The sequence below is a fragment of the Myotis myotis genome, unplaced genomic scaffold (assembly GCF_014108235.1).
Source record: "Myotis myotis isolate mMyoMyo1 unplaced genomic scaffold, mMyoMyo1.p scaffold_m19_p_3, whole genome shotgun sequence".
NCBI classification, from domain to species: Eukaryota; Metazoa; Chordata; class Mammalia; order Chiroptera; family Vespertilionidae; genus Myotis; species Myotis myotis.
In genome coordinates this window covers 130,445,013-130,468,050 of record NW_023416335.1, presented here as the reverse complement: position 1 = coordinate 130,468,050, position 23,038 = coordinate 130,445,013, and the positions used below count along the sequence as shown (strand labels likewise).

Genomic DNA, 23,038 nt, shown 5'->3' with positions numbered 1-23,038 from the left:
GTCATATATAAAATGTACAGTTATATATAAAAAGTAGGTTTACAATTGTTCACATGGAAAATAATATAACAATAAATAATACTAGAATAAACTCTGTTTTGTGTACGCACAACTGTGAGTACTATAATTTCATGCTGTCATTACTATCTTCATAACCACCATGTCGTAATTGCCTTAAACTAACAGTTAAGGAACAGAATAGTTAGCTGTATGTATACAAGAAATGAGCACTGTCTCTTCTTTCTCACTTCCAGTCACCATTCAGCACATAGAATTCTGACTTCTCTCTGTATCATCTACTAACACAGATAATAAATTGCCTCCTGGTAGCTAAATTTGGTCAGTGCTTGTATTTAAAATTTATTTCCCAGGCATCTGTAAAAAGTCTTTCTCTCTTGATTCTTTTTTATATCTTTTTATTTCTGCTCTCTCTTTTCTCTGATTTCTTCTTCCTCTGCCTGCTCTTTAAATATTATTTCTCAGAGTTTTACCGTAGCCATTTTTTTCACACTGCATATTTTCCCTGTATGATCTCTTCTGTGTCTACAATTTTCATTACTATCTACCAAACCTTCTCCCTTAGCTTTGACCCATATATCCTATTTTAATCAATACCAATTTTTTAGTGCCTACCATGTATCAGATGCCCTGATAGACTGTTTGGATTTATTTTCTCATTTCATTCTTGATACTCCTTAATTCTGTTTTGCACATATTTAAAATTAAAGATCATACAGGTTACCTGTATTATGCAGGATCACACAGCTAGTAAATAGCAGAGTCTTCAAATGTACATCTGACTATTTCCTATTCCATGTTCTTTCTGATGCATGCACTCATATTCTGGTTAAGTGTGTCTATCAAAATGAAATAAATTGAACTGTGTTACCAGGGCAAAAACACAGAGTTAAAGAACATTAGTACTAAATGAGATCATAGGGATTATTGAAGTATAATCATCTTTTTTATAGACGAATTGAGTCCCAAATAATTAGCCTAAAGTATATAAGTAATGTGCATCTATTTTACAAAGAGTTAAGTTTACTATGACTTTTAATAAACAGTTCTAGTTTTAAAATGTAAAATTATTCCAAGAATGTCATGATAACCTATGGTATATTAATTGTAAGCAGAAATGTTTTTAAATGTAGCCAGTGATAAGGTTCACCCTTTTTAAATGCAAGTAAGAATATTCATGTTGTAGGTAATGGTACAAAGGACTCTAAATATAAAAATTCATAATTAAAAGCTGGCTTCATCAACTTTTTATTAAATCTAAACAATGCTTTAGAAATAGAGGTAAATATTAGAGTATTTAATGTAATTGAAGAGTGAAGTGGAAGGTAGTATTCAGCTATTTAAGTTTTTGGCGTTGGTCCCTCTGAAGTAGGATGATTATTAGAACAATCTCTATTCTTAGAATAAATTCAGACATGACATTGGGGATATTTAACATATTTCTTCTGTTCTAAAAGATAAAATGCTTTGGGTGATAAGAATTTTTCTTGTTTTTTTTCTTTTATTCTCTTAAACAGTGTATTTAAAAAGTTATCCTGGGTTTGTCTGTCTTTGGTGGTATTCACTCATGCCTTAAAAACAATCCACAGAAATTGGGATTGGGAGTCTGAATATACGTTGTTTATGTCAGCCTTGAAGGTAAAGTATTATCCAAGAATGACAGGAAAGTATGTCATCAATTACTTTTTATAGCCATATCTAAGATGCTTTACCTTTGCTTTTAATTAGACATTTAACTATCATTATTAATTACTTCACTAAAAAAAATATAGTTTGTTCTTTATATAATACTCGAGGCCAGGTGCACAAAAATTTGTGCACTCGGGGGGAGGGGGGGGGTCCCTCAGCCTGGCCTGTGCCCTCTCGCAGTCTGGGACCCCTCGGGATATAACGACCTGCTGGCTTAGGCCCAATCCCTAGGTGCAGCCCCTGGTCGGGCTCAGAGCAGGGCTGATTGGGGAGTTGGGGCGCCGACCCCTGTCATGCACAGAGCAGGGCGGATTGGGAGGTTGCGATACCACCCTCAGTCACGCTCAGGGTAAGGCCGACTGGGGGGTTGGGGCGCCGCCCCCTGTCACGCACAGAGCAGGGCCCATCAGGGGGTTGGGGCTCCGTCCCCTGTCACGCACAGAGCAGGGTCGATCAGGGGGTTGGGGAGCTCCCCCCTGTCACGCACAGAGCAGGGCCGATCAGGGGGTTGAGGAGCTTCCCCCTCTCACAGAGTAGGGCCGATAGGGAATTGGGGCACCGACCCCTGTCACACACAGAGCAGGGCGGATAAGGGGGTTGGGTCGCCGCACCCTGTCATACTCAGGGCAGGGCCGATGGGGAGGTTATGGCTCTACCCCGTCACACACAGAGCAGGGCCCGTGGGGGGCGGTTGGGGCGCTGCCTTCTATCACCCACAGAGCAGGGCCGATCAGGGGGTTGGGGTGCCGCCACTGTCACACTCAGGGCAGGGCCGATGGGGAAGTTATGGCTCTACCCCATCACACACAGAGCAGAGCCCGTGGGGGGGGGGGGGGTTAGGGCACCGCACCCTGTTACACACAAAGCCACAGGGCAATCGGGGTTGGGGAGCTCCCCGCTATCAGGCACAGAGCAGGGCTGATCAAGGGGTTGGGGCGCCTTCCCCTGTCACGAACAGAGCAGGGCAGATAGGGAGGTTGTGGCCCCACCCCCTGTCACACACAGAGCCGCAGGGCGATCAGGGGGTTTGGGCGCTGCCCCCTGTCACGCTGATCCCGGTGCCAGGAGGCCTCGCGGCTCCGCTGATCCCGGTGCTGGGAGGCATATTACCCTTTTACTATATAGGATAGAGGCCTGTTGCATGGGTGGGGGCCGGCTGGTTTGCCCTGAAGGGTGTCCTGGATCAGGGTTGGGGTCCCGCTTGGGTGCCTGGCCAGCCTGGGTGAGGGGTTGATGGCTGTTTGCAGCTGGTCATACCCCCTTCAGGGTGAGGGTCCCCACTGGGGTGCCTGGCCAGTCTGGGTGAGGGGCTGAGGGCTGTTTTCAGGCTGGCGGGTGACTGAAGCTCCCAACCGCTCCTTTTTTTCTTTTTCTTTTTTTTTTATTCTGGGCCAGCTTTAGCTCTGAGGCTTGGCTCCTGCTCTGAGGCCTTGACTGCTGAAAGCAGGTATCTGGTTTGTTTGGGTTCTATAATAGAAACACTGTTTCAACTCCAGCTCTGAGATCCCAGCTGGCTGAAAGCAGGTTTCTGGAGTTTGTTTAGTTTCTATATTTGTAACAGTGTTTCAAACTGCAAGCTCAGAGGCTGGCAGCGGCAGGCGGGGAACTTTGGCTTCCTCCGTCACTGAAGCAAGCAAGCCTCATGTTCGCTTCAAGCTGCCTGGCTGCCGGCCGCCATCTTAGCTGGCAGTTAATTTGCATATCGTCCTGATTAGCCAATGGGAAGGGTAGCGGAGGTACAGCTAATTACCATGTTTCTCTTTTATTAGATAGGATACCTTAACCAGTGCATTTAATAGTACTGACCTGTATGTCCACAACACATATGAATAATTCCTTAAACACTATACAGTCATTAGAAACTCAAATGAGACATGTTTAAATAAGAGTGCTGTGTTCATTGGTTCTTAAGGTACACATTTTTTAACCTTTTAATACCTGAAATTATAATAAATCTTATAGTGAAAGGTATCTTACAATTAATTTGTTACCTTGTTTCTTATAAAATTGATGCCGTGTTACATTCAATGAAATTAACATACATGACCAAAAAAATGGCAACCTACTATGTGGAAGATAACCAACCAATGGTTAAAACATCTGTAATACTTCTAACAATAAAGATAAATTTTTTTAAAATCCTATAGGAAGGATAGGAACTGGCAGAAAGGATTGATACAGCATTCCTATGGATGAGCAATATAAATAGGATAAGGCTTTTTTTGGGGGGGGGTTTGTTGTTATTTTTCCCCCCTCTTAAGCTTTTATTACCTCGGTGGTTTTTGCCTTCTTTCGGATAAGGTCTTTTAAAAAATCATAAAATTTGTTTTCTATAAAAGTTAAAAGCAAAAATTTTTTTTTTCAGGTGCTCCCTTGCCAGTGCCTCTCTTCAAATCAGTAAATTCTTAACTTCCTTTTGGCTATTTTAGTACTCTCCATTGCCTAACTTTATTGGATCACTGCCTCATTTCTTGATTTGACATCTATTTAAGGTCAAATGACTGTCCTCTTTACTGCTAAGTAACTCTACTGTCTCCCCTAGCTCAGAAATCTGCAAACAGATGAGACCTCATTTCCATTATTATTAATTCCCCTTTCAGATTACCAGTGGAGCCCCATGGTTTTCAGGAACTTTGCTTGTCCTTACTCACAGGACAATGCTCAAAACGACAGCCTCAATCACTGTAGCTAATACCTTGGCTAGCTAGATACCCTCCTCTACCTGCAGTAACACCATGCCCATCTGTTAACTCTGAAAGTACAGATCACTTAGAACTTTAGTCTTGGGGTTCCCTTTCAATAATAAACTACATAAGTAAGTCCAGCCTAAAAGTAAGTAATTAGTGCAATGTTTAAATGTATTCTCATAGTCAAATATCTCTTCTTCCAAAAGAATACAAGTAGAGTTTTCAAATAGCACTATGCTTTGATTAAATAAAATTTTTAGTAAAATTCTAATATATAAAATAGATGAACTTAAACTGCTGTGGTTTTAGTATGTTGATGTTGAAAGGAGAGAGAGGGTAAATTGAGTGAAGAAGTGTTCATTGGCTTCTTCCTCATATCCAGGGCATCTCAGTGGAACACTGTATTCCAGTAGTATACGAAATGAGTATCTTCATTAATTGAAGTCATTATTTTTTTTTCTGGGAGAAAATCAAAATGATTTTTTTTCCTGTTTGAGATATAATTGACATAAACTTTTTAAGATATATAACATGTATATATTATGAAATAATTAAAAGTTTAGTTAATACATATCATCGTACACATTTAGACATTTTTTTTCCTCTTGATGAAAACCTTTAAGATCTTCTCTCTTACCAATTTCCAAATATACATTACAGTATTGTTGGCTATAGTCTCCATGTTGCACATTACATCCCCCAAACTAACTTACCTTATAATTGGAAGTATGTACCTTTGGACCACCTTCACCCATTTATGGACATCTCCATGGACCGCTCCATTTCTAATAGTATATCAAACAAATAGCTGTTAATTGGAGTCATATTTTAATTGTAATTAATTTCTAACTGTATTTGTATGTTTAAGGTAAATAAAAATAATGCCAAATTATGGAATAATGTGGGTCATGCTCTGGAAAATGAAAAGAACTTTGAGAGAGCTTTGAAATATTTTCTACAGGCTACCCATGTTCAGCCAGGTAAGCATTATTAATAAAACGATTTGAATAGTTTATTTTCTTTTTAAAAGCTCAGTTATGTTTGAGGAAAATAGAGTCGAGTTTATTTTCAATCTTTATTTCCCGTGATTTGAATACTACCAGTTTTTAATACTGGCTTATTTTGAATTTGATTAATTGTTAGAAATACGTAAGATATTTAAGGAATTTTTATTATTAAATTTATTAGGATGACATTGGTTAATAAAATTATATAGGTTTCAAGTGTATATTTCTATATCATCTGTATGTTGCATTGTGTATTTACTACCCAAAGCCAAATCTCCTTCCGTCACCGAATATTTGACATCTTTTAATCATTATTACCTCCCCTCCTTTCCCTCTGGCAACCACTATACTGTTGTCTCTGTTTATGAGTGTTTGTTTGTTTGTCATGTTCATGTGTTGCTTTCAGTTTTGATTTTCTTTTACACATTGGACAGTAAGACAACCCTAAAAAAAAGATGGTTTGTTGCTCTCAGTTTTATATCTCACATATAAGTGAATTCATATGACTCTTGGCTTTTTCTGTCTGACTTATTTTGCTTAGTATGATACACTCAAGATCCATTGATGTTGTCGCGAATGGCAAATAATTGAGTAGTATTCCACTGTGTATATGTACCATATCTTTATCCAATCATTTACTGAGGGACACTTTGATTATTTCCATGTCTTGGCCATCATGAATAATGTTGCAGTGAACATAGGGGTGTATATAACTTTACAAATAAATGTTTTCACATTTTTCAGAAGATACCCAAAAAAGGGGTTGTTGGGTCATATAGTAGTTATAGTCTTAATTTCTTGAGGCACCTCCATCCTGTTTTTATAGTGTCTGTACCAATTTACATTCCTAGTGAATGAGGGTTCCTTTTCCCCCACAACCTCTCCAACATAGGTATAGAAGGAAAGTACCACATAATAAAGGCCATATATGACAAACCCTAAACCATTATCATACTCAATGGTGAGAAACAAAAGCTTTTCCTGCAAGATTAGGAACAAGACAAGGAAATTCATTCTTACCACTGTTATTCAGCATAGTACCATAAATCCAAGCAGAGCAATCAGGCAAGAGAAAGAAAAGGCATCCAAATTGGAATGAAGAAATAAAATTGTCGCTTTTTGCATACATGATTCTTTATATAGAAAACCCTAAAGACTCCACTAAAAAACTATTAGAAACAATAAACGAATACAGTAAGGCTGCAGGATACAAAATCAATGCACAAAAATCCATTGCATTTCTATATACTACCTATGAAATTTCAGAAAAGAAAAAAAAAATACAATTTATTTTGCAATTCCAACAAAAAGAATGAAATACCTCAGAACAAACCTGGCAAAGGGTGCGGAGGACCTATACACTGATAACTGGAAGACATTTAAAAACATTGAAGAAGACACCAAAAAATGGAATTTTTTAAAGACATAATGGAGTTGTTGGTAGAGTAGTAGATGCAAAAGCCTGATAGAAGTGAGTTTAGGACAGTGATGGTGAACCTATGACATGCGTGTCAGAGGTGACACACGAACTCATTTTTTTGGTTGATTTTTTTTGTTAAATGGCATTTAAATATATAAAATAAATATCAAAAATATAAATCTTTTTCTTACTATGGTTGCAAATATCAAAAAAATTCTATATGTGACACAGCACCAGAGTTAAGTTAGGGTTTTTCAAAATGCTGACACGCTGAGCTCAAAGGTTCGCCATCACTGGTTTAGGAGAAAGGTGGGGAAATAATTGGAAATAGTTGATAATGATGATAACTCTGAAACAGTGGTGCTGGGCATGGGGTCAAGAGACCATGGTAGGATGTTTGTTTGTTTTTGTTTTTCATTTTAAGGTGGGAGAGGCAGAGCATGTGTGCAGCTAAATCTATTGAAGCTGGGAAAAGTAATAATTCAAGGTGAGGGAATGAATTACAGGGTCAATGTTCTTGAGTACATGAGAAGAGATAAATAGGATCTGGTGTACAGATTGGGGACTTGATTCAGTTGTGGAACCAATAGTTAACCTTTGGTAACAGGGAAGACTCAGTATATGGACATGGATATGGGCAGGTGAATAGATGACATGCAGGAAGTTTCTAGAAGGTGCCCTTTGTTTGCTGCTGTTTTTTCAGTGAAATAAACCACCAGTAGAGAGTGAGGGAGGAGGGGGAAGTGTTGGCCATCTAAGAATAGGAAAAGGTGTGAAGCAGTTTTCTAGGTAGTACTTTACAAACTTTAATGGGCCTAAGAATCACTTGGAGATATTGTTTATGGTGCTTGTTCTGATAAATGAAGGTTTAGAGTAGAACCTGAAGTTCCTCATTTCTATTAAATTCACAGGTGATGCTTAGCCTGTGGATCACACTTTGAGAAACAAAGGTCTAAGAAAGTGTATAGACTAGGAAAATGTGGTTTAATTGCCAAGCAGCTCTAATACCCTATTTGGGTTAGGAATACTGAAATTAAAATTAAACCAGTTGATGTGGTTGTATGTTTGTTTCCTACTACTTTGCCGCTGAAGTGGTACAGGCATGGAGAATTTGGTTAGCTAGGGTTAGGATTTTGTCCTATGTATTATTAAACAAGAAAGGCACAAGATGATGATTATATTAATGGGACACAGAATCTAAGATAGTTAAGAAAGGATGTGAGGGAGGGTGAAATAATGGAGGGTGATAGGTTTATAGGCCTGGAAAGTTTTAGTGTCTGAGTAGAATCCAGCTAGAGTATAAATATTTTTCAGTAGGAATACTGTTCGAGTGTGCAGAACTGTTTTTCAGGATATGTATCAAACCTGACCCCCACACACAAAATACCGTAATTCCCATTCAGAATGATGACCAAAAAGTACCCCCATACACACATTTCTAAATGCTCTTGGAGGCATAGGGAGTGGCAGGAGGTGAAAATCATCGGGAGAAAAGACATCAAGGCCACGAAGTAGTAGAAGATTTTGTCAACGTAAATTTTGAAATCACCAAGAATTTTTACAACTGTGATGATGGAGAGAATGACAAGGAGCCAGGATCCCTGACCCAAAGATCGGTGACTGCAACAAGGAGGATAGTAGACAATACAGTTTAGTGACCTGAAATTTAGAGATGATTGATTTTTAAAAAGGAATAGGAATGGTCTGGAGTGGTAAGGCTCAAAGAGGACACCTACCGTTCCTCCTGGCCATGAGCTGCACAGGATAGAACACAGGCACCGCTTGGAAGAGCCACAGTGTCAAGTCCCCAAGGCAAAGCCAAATGTCAGTCAGAGAATGGTGAAGAGAAATTTGTAAAAGTATAACTGATGGTCTAGCTACCCAGTTCTATCTCCCCTGGCTCTCTATATAGTTTTGTTTTTCTTGAAACATAGGGTACATATCTCAGGTTTCCTCACCTCTGCTTCTTTGAGTCTAAATTCTTCGCTTCTCCCTTCTTTTCAGTCCACCTTATATCACATCCTACCCATCTTTTACAACCCTTTTTACCTGGCTTCTTTTCTAAAAAAAAACCACAAAAAACAAAACCCTGTATTTTGTTAGAAGCAAATATTGCTCATCTTTAAAACTTTTTACAACTTCTGTCGTTCCTGTGATATTTGTAATTTCCTATTTAGTACTATATAATATTTATTTCTGTTTATTTATGAAAAATATTTATCTATTTTAAACTGAGGAACTCCCCAGGGTCAGCATGAACATCTTACTCATCTTCATACCCTCTGCATCATCTAGCATGGTCTTATCCACAATCAGTGGTCACTAATTGTAATAGTTTTAATTTATTCATAAAGTCTTTTAGAGTTTTTTGAGAAGCAGAGTTATCTTTGATGTTAAATAAACAGGGGACATTGAGACTTAGAAGATGTTATTTAAGCCCCTTCAGCTTTATCTTTCTCATTTCTGAATCAGAAGTTATTCTTTCTCATTGCATTGTTGTAAAGACTAAATTAAATGGTGTAAGTGGATGTTTATGTGCATGTTTAATTCTATTTAGTGAGTAGAGTGCATATTATAGGATGTTGCCAGGTATAGGCACTCAGTTTTAAAATAACTTCCTTTCATTGTCAGTTGTTATTTTGCTGATTTGGAGGTACTTTGCTAAACCTCTCTCCTTTAGTATGATTTCCTGACCATACTCTCAAAATTATTGTTTCTAATAAGCCATGGACTAAGAAAACAGGTAAACCAGTGTATTGCAATTTATTATGAAAAAGTACACATACTTAGAAACATGGAATTTGTCATTCAGGGGCTTTTCAAATTAGTCTTTGTTTTCTAGCTATGCTCTTCTTAGATAGATTTGACAAATGAAATGACACATAGGGAGGAGAGTCAGAAGTCCTTTTTTGTCCCTGTTAGATATACTGATAGAGATTTATAATACTGGAGATAAGGGGGAATGGTCAAGGCTAGATATAAACCTTTGGAGTAACAAACATAAAGATGCTATTTAAGCCCTAGAACGGTATAGCATCGCATGGAGTAGGAATCTGTAACATTGTAAAGTTAACTTAAAAAAAAAAATCAGTCTAAAGCAGTGGTTCTCAACCTTCTGGCCCTTTAAATACAGTTCCTCATGTTGTGACCCAACCATAAAATTATTTTCGTTGCTACTGTAATGAATCGTAATGTAAATATCTGATATGCAGGATGGTCTTAGGCGACCCACAGGTTGAGAACCACTGGTCTAAAGGCTTTTCTTAGCCAGAATGAGAATATAAACTATACAATAGACTTGGACCATGAGATATGCATATCATGTTAAATGAACAACTGTTTGCATTTTTTGTTTTGTTTTGCTGGTTACAAGTGTTTTAAAAAGATAAAAGTATTGCAAGGATAAAAGTTTTGCAGTTGGAATTACAGTTTCCATAAACACCATTACATGACAAGGATAGATATTTCTCAAGAACCACCAGAATTCTTCAAGGTTGTTTTTACCATAAAATCAATAATTTCGTTTTTATCTAAGTCCAAATCTTTAAAATTGTTTATATTAGAAAAGAATCATGGACCTGTGATTCAACTTGAATGCCATCAAGATGGAAATAAATGACTTTTAAAGAGTTTTTAGGAGTTTCCATATGTTTATAATTTACCTTTATAAATGTATTGACAGACAAGTTTCGAATAGGAAATACTGGGAAGCAACACAGATGCCTCACCCTCAATGTGGGAATACTCACCTTCATTGTTGGTGGCTGAGGAATCATTAGGCACTGAGCTGCCTGACACTTGCCATTCCTCCTTTACATTGAATTAAAGACAGACTGCTGCTGTTGGCCTGGATAGTGCACTCATAATAGCAAGATTGTTCTTTGAAATTTTATAGCTTTTTAGTCATTTAAATGTCACCAAATTTTACATCTTGCTTGCTTTGCTTACCTCCCCCCCGCCCCAAATTTAAATGTGTCTTACCAGTAATGCTGTTTCTTCCTCTGCAATCCTAAAACTTTGTAACTTATGTCTGTCATTTTATTAGCTGTATTGGGTAATCCTTTTGATGCTAAAGGCTATCTAATTGCTATCATTTGTTCTTTGAGAAAGTGGGACTGCTTACTCTAGTGTCTGAAATATTCATTGATGACAATATCTGCTCTCCATAATTCTGAGATCTGATTCTAGTGGGTAGCCATTTTCCTAGTTTTTCATCCAAATAGATAAGCTTTTTTTAAGACTGGTTAGAACTGATTTCAGTAACATTTTAAATACTTAGCTGACAATTACATTTTTATTTACACTAATTTTTTTCAGGTTTTACATATTCTTAGTTTTGCCTGACTACATTTCTGATCTCTATAGTAAATGGCGTAAGTTTATCTAATGTTTAAAAAAATTGAGCTACCTAGAAGCAAAGACTACCTATTTTATGTGCACTTGGTAATGCAGTGAATTTCAACCTTGGCTCTACATCAAAATTGCCTTTTAAACGTTTTAAAAACATTTCTGCAGATTCTATTCCTGAAGATTCTATTTGGATAGAGCTGTGTGGGGCTAAGATAAAATTTTTAAAAGCAGGATTGGGAATGGTTGGCCTAAGCATTTTTTTTTACCCCCGCCTCCTGAGATCTCATAAGATTCAGTAATACGTCTAAAAACTAAAATCAACCTCCTTCCCAATCTTGTCCCCTAGTTCTCTAATCAAACCTGTACTGCACCTGACCATTTTGGTGTGGTGCACACAATTGCCAGCCTGAAACATAATGTAATAAGATCTTAGGACTGTTACTCTCCTCCTAGGGGAATGCCTAAGATATATATGCTTGGCCCCTATGTGTCCTGGGAGTTGCAGGCAGAGACCTATTCCACAATTGCAAAATCATCGGTGTCACAGGCAAGTAGTAATCACAATTTGAAACCTTGTCGTGTCTGTTAGAGATTCATGTTGGCTAAAATTTGTCTGATTTAAGATCTCCCTTCTTTCTGTCTTTATTCCAGACCTTTGAAATATTTACTGGGAAATGTATCTTAAACTCTCATATCTTTTTTATTATATTTGCACGTTTTTCTACGCCTGAATAAATTTGCTGAGGATTCAATTTTCTGCATCAGAAAATGAGACAAAATTTTCTGACATTCTGATATTTAAAACTTTCAAAAAGTTTTAAATAAATTATATAGGAATTTATTATTTAAGAGAGATGGGCTGCTGCATATTAAGTAGTATTATATAATACTAACATTCCATTATACTTGCATTCCAACCACATTTCACAAACATTTTATAAAACAAAGTCACAAAGTGTTTTCATATCTCTTTGCCCCTATCCCACTATGGCATATTTGTTAGTTATAACACTGAAAATAATTCTAGAGATTATGATGATCCTTTTACTTGTATATCCTTTTTTACTTTTAGAGTTAGTTGAGCCACACTTTTTGAGTAAATGCCAAAGCTCTGAGCTTAGGAAATGGAAGCAAGCCTTAGTATATAGTATATTAAAATACAGTGAAGAAAAATGATGTACATTTCTTCATTGCCTCTTTTTCTTTCTTCTCATGTCTTAATGCATCAGCGGTACATTCAGATAGTTTTTTCATGTTATATGTGTATTTTCTGTCTTTACTTTATTTAATAGTTTGCTACATTGATCATAAATCATAACAAGTTGTATTAGAACTTTGAGGAGGAATGCCTGCTTTTACATTTTTTGCTATTGTTTTTGTTGCAAGAAACATGTCCTCTTAGTAGTTTACATTGAATTCTATTTCGCATATTTTCAACAAATAATTTCTTTAAAATTTTAGATGATATTGGTGCCCACATGAATGTAGGAAGAACTTATAAAAACTTAAATAGAACCAAAGAAGCTGAAGAATCTTATATGATGGCCAAGTCACTGATGCCTCAAGTAAGTTATCATTTATTCCTGTTGTGTCATGTCTATTAAATATCCATATTGAATAAAATTATCTAGATGGAAAATCCTTATCTTTCCTTCAATTTATTGATATAAAAGTAAGGTGTCCAATGAACCATCTATTTAGTATAAGTATAATAAAGGAATAAACTTACTTTGCTAGCTCAATTTAAAAAAAATTTTCATATAGTCTATAAAAACTAAATTCATAGTTAATGAATTTTTGATATTTTTTATTACAAGTTATCAGTGAGTTAAATTACTTTAGATGAAGAGAATTGTATGTATGTACATTAAGCACTAAATTTAGCATTAGTCCTACCAAAAAAAAATAAATGAATAAAACAAATGGATACATCTCTATTGCTATATTGTGTCCATTAATTGTTACAATGATACAAGATTCTCTTCATATTTTGGAAAATCTGATCCTGCCCTTGACCTAACTATGCATCATCGGGATAAGATGGTTTACCCTGGCTACAGTTTTTTTGATTTTAGTATGTATTAATATTATATTAATAGTAGTAATATTAAAATGAATGGTTAGTTTGATAAATGTTTTAAAAAACAAAATTGGACCACATGATACCTTAAGAATTCATTCCTAAGATTCTAAAGTTAAATTGTGTTCAGTGTGGATTTTTATCAGATATAATTCATTCTGCTCATTGAAAATTTGGGTCCATATATTATTTATGATAATGTTTATTTAACATGAATAATCAATTAATAAGATAATTTAACTCCACCAGACAAGCGAGGATTTAGTATAACTATGAAATGTAATTAACTACCTTATTGTCACAACCAGTAAATAAATATTTTGCTGCCGAAGCCGGTTTGGCTCAGTGGATAGAGCGTCGGCCTGCGGACTGAAGGGTCCCGGGTTCGATTCCGGTCAAGGGCATGTACCTGGGTTGCGGGCACATCCCCAGTGGGAGATGTGCAGGAGGCAGCTGATCGATGTTTCTCTCTCATCGATGTTTCTGACTCTCTATCTCTCTCCCTTCCTCTCTGTGAAAAATCAATAAAATATATTTAAAAAAAAAAATATATTTTGCTAACAACATGAAAGTTGACATGATTTAACAAATACACTAGACAGAGAAAAGAGTCTTAAGTTCTATTTCTGGTCTGACATAAACATACTGATACCTTAACCTGTAAAAGTTCTGATTTATATGACTTCATTCTCTTAAGCTGGCATGAATTAAAAAAATATATTCTTTAGTGCAAGAAGATATTATTTTGCATGCTCTGACTATAGATGCTTTCACATTTTTATGACTTATTTTAATATAGTAGCAGTAAAACTAATAGCATTATCTTTTTACATTCTGTGTATATTTTAAATAAGCTTCTAGGCTTACTTACTTTTGACTTTTATTTGGTAATGAAATATCAACTTAAGGAAATGCCTTTTCTTTTGAACAGATTATTCCTGGTAAAAAATATGCAGCCAGAATTGCCCCTAACCACCTAAACGTTTATATTAATCTGGCCAACCTGATCCGAGCAGATGAGTCCCGGCTAGAAGAAGCTGATCAGCTGTATCGACAAGCGATAAGCATGAGGCCCGACTTCAAACAGGCTTACATTAGCAGGTATTATAGTTCATGTTAAGCTGTTGTTATAGAAAATTGATGCGGCATCTATCTGCATGTTACATTTTGACTATTTTGATTAAATTAGCTTTTTCCCCCTCCACAATCTTAGTTGCAACTAACATAGAAACATAGCCCATTTTGGACTAGCAATCAAAATTAAATTGATTTGATTTGAAATTGACAGGGGAGTCCATAACTTATAACAGCAAACTTTAGGTTTTATGTGAAAGAAGCTCCTTAGTTTCATTTGCTTCTTATCACCAAATTTATTTTATGTAAAACACCTAAAACTTACATTTTATAATTCGTACTTTTAATATCTAACTCTCAGAGCTTTCTTAAATAAATGCTGAGAGTTGACTGGTTATTAATGCCTTTACCACAAAGAAACTATTTAGTTGTCATTAAAAATAAGTTTTTGGTATCACATGTTAACCTATGCATAATTTATGACATTGTTTCTACGTGGAAAATGCATTCAGAATTTAATAAGTTTTTGATCTTGAAATTATTAGGGAGCCATCATTGTTCAGCCTTATTCAGTGCTTTTTGAAATTCTCTAGGTTTAGTGGGGTTGCATCTGTAAATAAAACCTTTCTTGTGTTAATACATAAAGAATTATTTAACAGTCTCAACTTAAAAAGATAACATTTTAGAAAAACACTCATCTAAAATTTCCCTAATAAAGATTATTAATAGGAAAAAAACCTGGTAAAAATCAAGAATGACAACAAACAATCTTATTCCAAGCATTCCAGTAACTTTTTGTGTATGTACTTACTGTAGTATAAGTAGTCTGTTTGTATGAAATGATTAAAAAGGCCAAAGATAAAAAGGTTTCTTTTTTTCCATTTTTTTTGTTTATGAAGTTGCTGTTTATTTTTATTTTTTTGCCTATTTGATATATGTGTGAAACAATGTTGTCCAAAAATAAATGGGAATATTATTTTGCTGAGTTCTAACAACAACAAAAAAAGAATACTAATAGTCATTCATTTGATTTCATTCCTATGCTGATACTTTAGGAAAGAATATTATAATACATCCATACTTAAATTGATTTTCATATATGTACTTAATAAAAATGATGTTTTAAACTCTCTAACAGGAAATAGAACCATATTAGAAAGATTTATAAAATAATTTTCAAATTGTGATCCTCAGTTCCAGCAATATTTCTCAAAGGTATCTGCAGGTGGCACCAATGCCCCTTCCAGATCAGCTTTTTTAATTCTCCCCCAGCTCCCTTTACCCCCCATCCCCCAACCCCCAATGAATGGTCATTTTATAAGAATACACTGACCCAGGCCTGTGTGGCTCACTTGGTAGGAGTGTCATCCCCTACACCAGCAGTACTCAACCTGTGGGTCGCGACCCCTTTGGGGGTTGAATGACCCTTTCACAGGTCGCCTAAGACCATTGGAAAACACATATATAATTACATATTGTTTTTGTGATTAATCACTATGCTTTAATTATGTTCAATTTGTAACAATGAAAATACATCCTGCATATCAGATATTTACATTACGATTCATAACAGTAGCAAAATTACAGTTATGAAGTAGCAACGAAAATAATTTTATGGTTGGGGGTCACCACAACATGAAGAACTGTATTAAAGGGTCACGGCATTAGGAAGGTTGAGAACCACTGCCCTACACCAAAAGGTGGCACATTCGATGCCCTGGTCAGACCCATGCGGGAGTCAGCTGATCCATGTTTCTCTTTCACATCCATGTTTCCCTCCCTCCCTCTCCCTTCCTTCCTCCCTCCCCTTTCCTCTCTAAAAAAAAATCAATAAAATAAAAAATGTTTAAAGGATGCATAGAAGATAAGGGTTAAAATTTTTCTAATGTTCTACTTTTTGGATAGTAAGACTTATATATTAAAATGCCCTATCACTATGTTTTTCTTTTCTTTCTTAAAATACTATCACCTGGTTTTCTGACAAATTATCTCTCCCTCTGGTAGCTATTATTTTTCTGAAGTAATCTAGTCTGCTTCCTTTCAAGTTATATTCAAAGAATATATTTTTCTGTGAATACCTCCCCACATCTTACTCTCTAAAATCAGGCATGCTTTTGTTTTTAAATAATATTTGAAAACAAATCAAGTCATATTTGCCAAAGCTATGACTTCATGTTTGAGGACAGTTTCCAAAAGTTGTTTGTTTTTTTACTGTTGTCATTATTATTATTATTAAACTTATTGGGATAACATTGGTTAATAACATTATATAATTTTCAGGTATACAAGATTATAATTTGACATCTATATACTCCATTGTGTGGTTTCCCACCCAAAGTTTAGTTTCCTTCCATCCCTATATATTTAACCCCCTTTCCCCACTTCGCCCTTCCCCCCAACAACCTCTTCCCCCTCTAGCAGCCACCATCCTGTTGTCTGTATCTGTGAATTTTCTCTGTATTGTTATTTGTTTATTGCTTTTTGTTTTAATTCTATGTATGAGTGAAATCATACATCTGACTTATTTTATTTGGCATAATACTTTCAAGATTCATCCATGTCATCACAAATGCAATATTTGTTACTTTTTATGGATGAGTAATATATATATACATAGATTATTTTCATGTCTTGGCTATTGTAAATAGAGATGTAGATATCTTCATGGTAAGTTTTTTCATATTTTTCGGGTAAATATCCAGAAGAGGAATTCCTGGATTATATAGTAGTTCTAGTCTTAATTTTTTGAAAAACCGCCATACTGGTTTCCATATGGCTGCACTAATTTACATTCCCACAAACAGTCTATAAGTTTCCCCTTTTCTTCCCACCTCTCCAACACTTGTTATTTCTTGTCTTTTTATAATAGCCATTCTAACAGGTGTTGAGGTGGTATCTCAGTGATGTTTTGATTTGCCTTTCCCTAATAACTAGTGATGTTGAATAGCTTTTCATATATCTGTTGGCCATCTGTATAGCTAGTTCATTTATTAATAGGATCGTTTTTTGTTAAGTTGTGTAAGTTTTTTATATATATTGGATATTAGCCTCTTTTGGAGATGTTGTTTGCAAATACCTTCTCCCATTCAGTTGGTTGCCTTTTTGTTTTGTTGATATTTATTTTGGGGTTTTTTTCTTTTGCTGTGCAGAAGCTTTTTAGTTTGTTGTAGATTCATTCCTTTATTTTTGCTTTTACTTCCCTTAAGTTTAGGGTCTAGTTCACAAACCTTCTGACACCAAGGTCCATAAGTTTAGCACCTATATTTTCTTCTATTTATTTTGTTGTTTCAGGGCTTACATTCAAGTCTTTAATCCATTTTGAGTCAATTTTTGTTTATGATGTAAGATAGTAATCTAGTTTCATTCTTTTGCATGTGGCTCTTCAATTCTCCCAACACCATTTATTGAAGAGACTTTCCTTTCTCCATTGTATATTCTTGGTTCCTTTGTTGAAAGTTAGTTATCCATATATGTATGGTTTATTTCTAGACTGTCAATTCCGTTTCTGCCAGCTCCGTGTAATGTTTTTGACTACTGTGGCTTTGTAGTATAGTTTTAAATCAGGGAGTGTGATACCTCTGGCTTTGTTCTTTTTCTCAGTATTACTTTGGCTAGTCGATGATTTTGGAAGAAAACTTTAAGAACCTCAGTTAAAAGGAAAAAAGAAAGCTGTGAATATATGAAAAAGCTTAAAATGTGTGAAAAATAGTATCTACCAACTGACATGGTAATATTGTAACTAAAGCTTGTGCTTGATTTTTCCACAGAGGAGAATTGCTTTTAAAAATGAATAAACCTTTCAAAGCAAAAGAAGCATATCTTAAAGCACTAGAGTTGGACAGAAATAATGCAGATCTTTGGTACAACTTGGCGATTGTTCAAATTGAACTTAAAGAACCAAATGAAGCTCTTAAAAACTTTAATCGTGCTTTAGAACTAAATCCAAAACATAAGCTAGCATTATTCAATTCTGGTATATTAATGCAAGAATCAGGTATGTTTTCTCAAAATAGTTCTACATTTAAACACGTTGTAATTAGAAATATAATAAAATCTTAATTTAAAATATATTGCCTGTAGCAAACATTTTGTGAATGGATAGTTTGTATCAAAATTGTATAAATGATTTATAAGTAGAATTTTTAACATACTTAAACTTCTCAAGGAATATACACTTACATATATGACAAGTCTAATTGTTCTTCTGGTATATATATGTTAAGACTGAGTTTTTAGGCAATCTCTTAAGCAATGTCTTATTAATCCTGTCACTTTATGCACGAAAATATAATCTCACATATATATTGCTCAAATAATCTGAATTTGTAAAAATTTTTACATAATTATTTCTAGGAAGCTAATAGCATTGTATGTTTTAGGAAGAAATATTCTATCTTCTCTTGATTTATAAGACCAAATACTTTTGGTATTATTTTATATCCAGTTTTACTATTTTTGAAATATTATAATTTCTTATGATTTTCTATGATTTAGCAAAACTAAATTATGAATTATAATAAATCAGGATTTTTTTATATATGGGGATTTTAGTACTAAGAAAACTGTATGATTTATAATCTTCTATATTTGGAAAATAGAGTTACATATTAAGTCAATTCTTTTTAAAACTTTTACAGAAAAAATGAATGAATCATAAAATCATATTATTTTAGAGCAAGAAGACTTGCAAGTTTACTTTTACCAATCTTCTATAAAGTGGATTAGAAAGTGAGGACCAAATATATATAATAACTACCCCAACTTTATATTGCCTGTAGTAATTAGTCCAAGATAGGAGCTTAAGCCTACTGATTTATTTTCAAGTTTTCTTTATTTACCATATTGTCAAATAAAAGAATAGAAGAGGGCTTTAGCCTGGTATTCAAAAAAGTATAAATTTAGAGAAGAGCTAATATTTTTGTGAAGTTAGCTAACATTTATTTATTTATTTATTTATTTATTTATTTATTTATTTACAGACAGGAAGGGAGAGGGATAGAAAGTTAGAAACATCGATGAGAGAGAAACATCGATTAGCTGCCTCCTGCACACCCCCTACTGGGGATGTGTTCGCAACCAAGGTACATGCCCTTAACCGGAATTGAACCTGGGACCCTTCAGTCCACAGGCTGACGCTCTATCCACTGAGCCAAACCGGTTAAGTTCGGGAAGTTAGCTAACTTTAGTAATCATGAAAGGGCCCATTATCCCACACAAGTTTGTACCTTAAGTTTTATAGTTGTAGACCTTGAATTCATTTGTATTTACTTACAATAAAGTTATCTCAATAAATATTTGTTTATTAAATCCAAATATATATTTATAAACTATACTCATGGTATATTTTTACCTTTGAAACATCAAAAAAAATTTGAAATAACATACAAAAATCTTAAGACAGAAACATTTTGTTACCCAATAATAGTTAATGTTTACTAAGCATTTTTACATCCATCTCATGTAGTTCCAAGAAAATTCGTAAGTAAACCCAGAGAAGTCCTATATCTTGTTCAATGTATAAAGTCACAACGTTAACGGAATCAAGATTGATTGCATGTCTGTTGGCAAATCGCATGCCTTTCTTTTAATTCTCTATTCTTTCTCTGCTACTCCCAGTTAGCTTCTAAACTGTAAGGAGATATTTTGCGAACATTTCAGTGTCGAACACACTCTCTCTTTCCTATGAAGACTAAGATTTCCCTCTCTGCTTTTGATTTAGGTACAGCAATTAGTTGTTTTGATGCTCTCTTTTTGTAATCTAACTAGATAAAATATGAAAGTGGCTTTTTTCCTCAAGATTAAATTTATTTGCTAACAATATAATGTTTTTGTGTTGTTGTTTTTTTAAAATTACTCATAGGTGAGGTTAAGCTCAGACCTGAAGCTAGAAAACGACTTTTAAGTTATATAAATGAAGAGCCACAAGATGCCAATGGTTATTTCAATCTGGGAATGCTTGCCATGGATGACAAAAAGGACTCTGAAGCAGAGATGTGGATGAAGAAAGCCATAAAATTACAACCTGACTTCAGAAGTGCTTTGTTTAATCTGGCTCTGCTGTATTCTCAGACTGCAAAGGAATTACTGGCTTTGCCAGTTTTAGAAGAGTTACTCAAATACTATCCTGATCATATCAAGGGTCTCATTTTAAAGGGAGACATTCTGATGAATCAAAAGAAAGATATACTTGGAGCAAAAAAATGTTTCGAAAAGATTTTGGAGATGGATCCAAGGAATGTGCAAGGAAAGCACAATCTTTGTGTTGTTTATTTTGAAGAGAAAGACTTACTAAAAGCTGAAAGATGCCTGCTTGAAACATTGGCATTAGCACCACATGAAGAATATATCCAGCGCCATTTGAATATAGTCAGGGATAAAATTTCCGCATCTAGTTTAATAGAACAACCAATATTCCCAGTTAGTAAGACTTCAGGAAACAAAATTCCAACTGAAAATGCAAGAGAAATAAGAAGTGAACCCCGACCCACACAGGTAATCAAAACAAGTGATAATAAAAGTTCATCTAAAACCAACAAGCAGTTAGGAAAAGATACCGACAGTGAGACCCCTCACAAAACAACAAAAGAAATAAAAGAAATTGAGAAGAAAAGAGTTGCTGCTTTAAAAAGACTAGAAGAGATTGAACGTATTTTAAATGGTGAATAGCATTACTCTTTATTATGTGACAATGGTTTCAAAGAACTTCAGACTATATCAGTTGATTGCTTATGGCAACTTTGAAAAATAGCAAGGATTCATAACAGTATCATGAGCTGCCTCTATGTAGGATCAAAATAAGATTTTTATTAAACACCTACCTTACACCAGATTATGTATTCTAAGATACCACATAGTTTTCTGAGTTTTGGTTAATATAGCTGAAATATTAAATTACAGGTGGCTAATTTGTACCTTATATTATAGAAGGAAGATTCTTCCAGCAGAATAATCGTGACTACTATCAATTAAAAATAGTCTGAGGCCTAAATGATAATCCTTTGGGAGCAAATCCAACATTTGCTATTTCATTCTGTGAATTCCCATTTATTACTGAATTTATTTTTCCTTCACCTGTTGAAATTTGTCTATGAATTGAAAACACTTAATGAACACTTATTTTTTCTTTAGTGACTTTCTGTTTAACCAAGGGACTTTGCCTATAAGAGAATACTGGCTTTGTGTGTATTCTTTTGTTGATTTTTAGAAGGAATGCTAGATGAAACATTTTAAAATAGGTCATGACATGTAAGATTAAGAATGTATTTTTATAATTGTGTGCTGTCCTTCACTCTAAAATGCAAATTTCAGTCAGGTAAAGTTTTAAATATATGTATGTACATACAATACATTTCTAATGGTGCTCATATATACTGTATTTTTATTTTCTTAACATACTGAGAATTTCACAGCATGAACCACATAATCATGATTATCTTTGACTTATATTCCCCAAACTATTCATATTTCTTAGGATCATAGTCATACTAAGAAGTCTCAAAAATTATAACTTTATTTAAACTTTTGATTTAAAACATGGTTTCTCTTTCATCTTAAGATGTATTATCTCTCTAGTGTTATTTAAATTTTAATTTTGTTTCTAAAAACTCAATTATTCTTAGATTTCTTAAGCAACTAAATTGAGTTCTGTTTAACTGAAGGCAAACAATGTGATGTTTATTTTTAAACACTAAGTTCTTAATATTGTGTTATGGTGTATATTTTTATTAAATATTTATTTTGACTACTGAGCTTTCATAAAATTTTTAAAGCTGTTTTAATTCTATTAAGTATGGAAAACAAATTGCTATTGCATTTTCCTATGTGTGCGTGTATTACACTTTAACCAAAATTTCATCATTTTGTCCTGCTGTCCAGCTCTAATTATAATTAGCCAATAATTGAATTAATAACTTGATCATTTGGTTTCAGCATATTTGAACCTGAAAACTGTTAAAAGAGTAAATACAAAGCAAATTTATTAATTTAAATCATATATTTTTCTTGACTTAAATGCATTTCAAATGAATTTCATAATACTTAATAAAGTTGGTGTTGACTTAAAATGTTAATGCTAACATCCTGGGATAGTAGCAAATTATGAAGTATTTGAAAAACTATATATTGCTTTTGTCTTCCGTTTTTTGAGATAACATTTCTAATTGCATATTGTTTCAAAAACCATATCCCTGTAACTTGTTAAAAGAAATGTTTTATAAATAGGTCACAAGAAATATGGTTTGTATTAAGGACACACTTGTACTATGTTCCCTGAGGCTCTCTCCTGGATTACTTTTTAGGCAATGTAAAGCAAGCACTGACACTAATGGTAGTTCATTCTTGATGCAGGAGATTCTGTTATTCATTAAATAACCTAATTTCAGTTCTTATGGCTTTGTGACTCCAGATATATAGTGAGAATACCTCATATGCTATGACTTGAAAAAAAGGAAATCTGTGTTATTCTTATCTTCTTTCCACATACCTTGGGAAAAAAAGCTTCTTGGTTTGATCTCTTTGGGTACAGTAGCAAGTGAGTATAGTTTAGAAAAGTAGAAGGAAATGTTTCATGACAGCAGACCATAATAAAAGCTTTGAGCAATATTTTAGTAAAGTTATATAACATTCAAAAGATAAAAAATATATTGTTATCCAATGATTTTTATAGAAAAAAGAATTTCCTCTTTACTAACTCTTAGAACAGTGCCTACCATGT

General features: G+C 34.4%; 1 protein-coding gene across 5 annotated transcripts in view; it reads left to right on the top strand.

Annotated features, from left to right (window-relative positions):
* Nucleotides 1–22,705, top strand: part of TMTC3 (transmembrane O-mannosyltransferase targeting cadherins 3) — a 66,293-nt gene extending 43,588 nt beyond the window's left edge. For 4 of the 5 annotated variants that reach the window (XM_036301417.1, XM_036301414.1, XM_036301413.1 and 1 more), the window contains 6 exons: nucleotides 1,536–1,656; nucleotides 5,263–5,374; nucleotides 12,633–12,736; nucleotides 14,183–14,352; nucleotides 18,093–18,319; nucleotides 20,186–22,705. In XM_036301417.1, the coding sequence (XP_036157310.1) occupies nucleotides 1,536–1,656; nucleotides 5,263–5,374; nucleotides 12,633–12,736; nucleotides 14,183–14,352; nucleotides 18,093–18,319; nucleotides 20,186–20,991 (1,540 nt within the window). In that variant the 3' untranslated portion in view covers nucleotides 20,992–22,705. The remainder of the gene's footprint in view (nucleotides 1–1,535; nucleotides 1,657–5,262; nucleotides 5,375–12,632; nucleotides 12,737–14,182; nucleotides 14,353–18,092; nucleotides 18,320–20,185) is intronic. The other variant, XM_036301416.1, reaches the window with a different exon arrangement.
* Nucleotides 22,706–23,038: the final 333 nt, after the last annotated feature.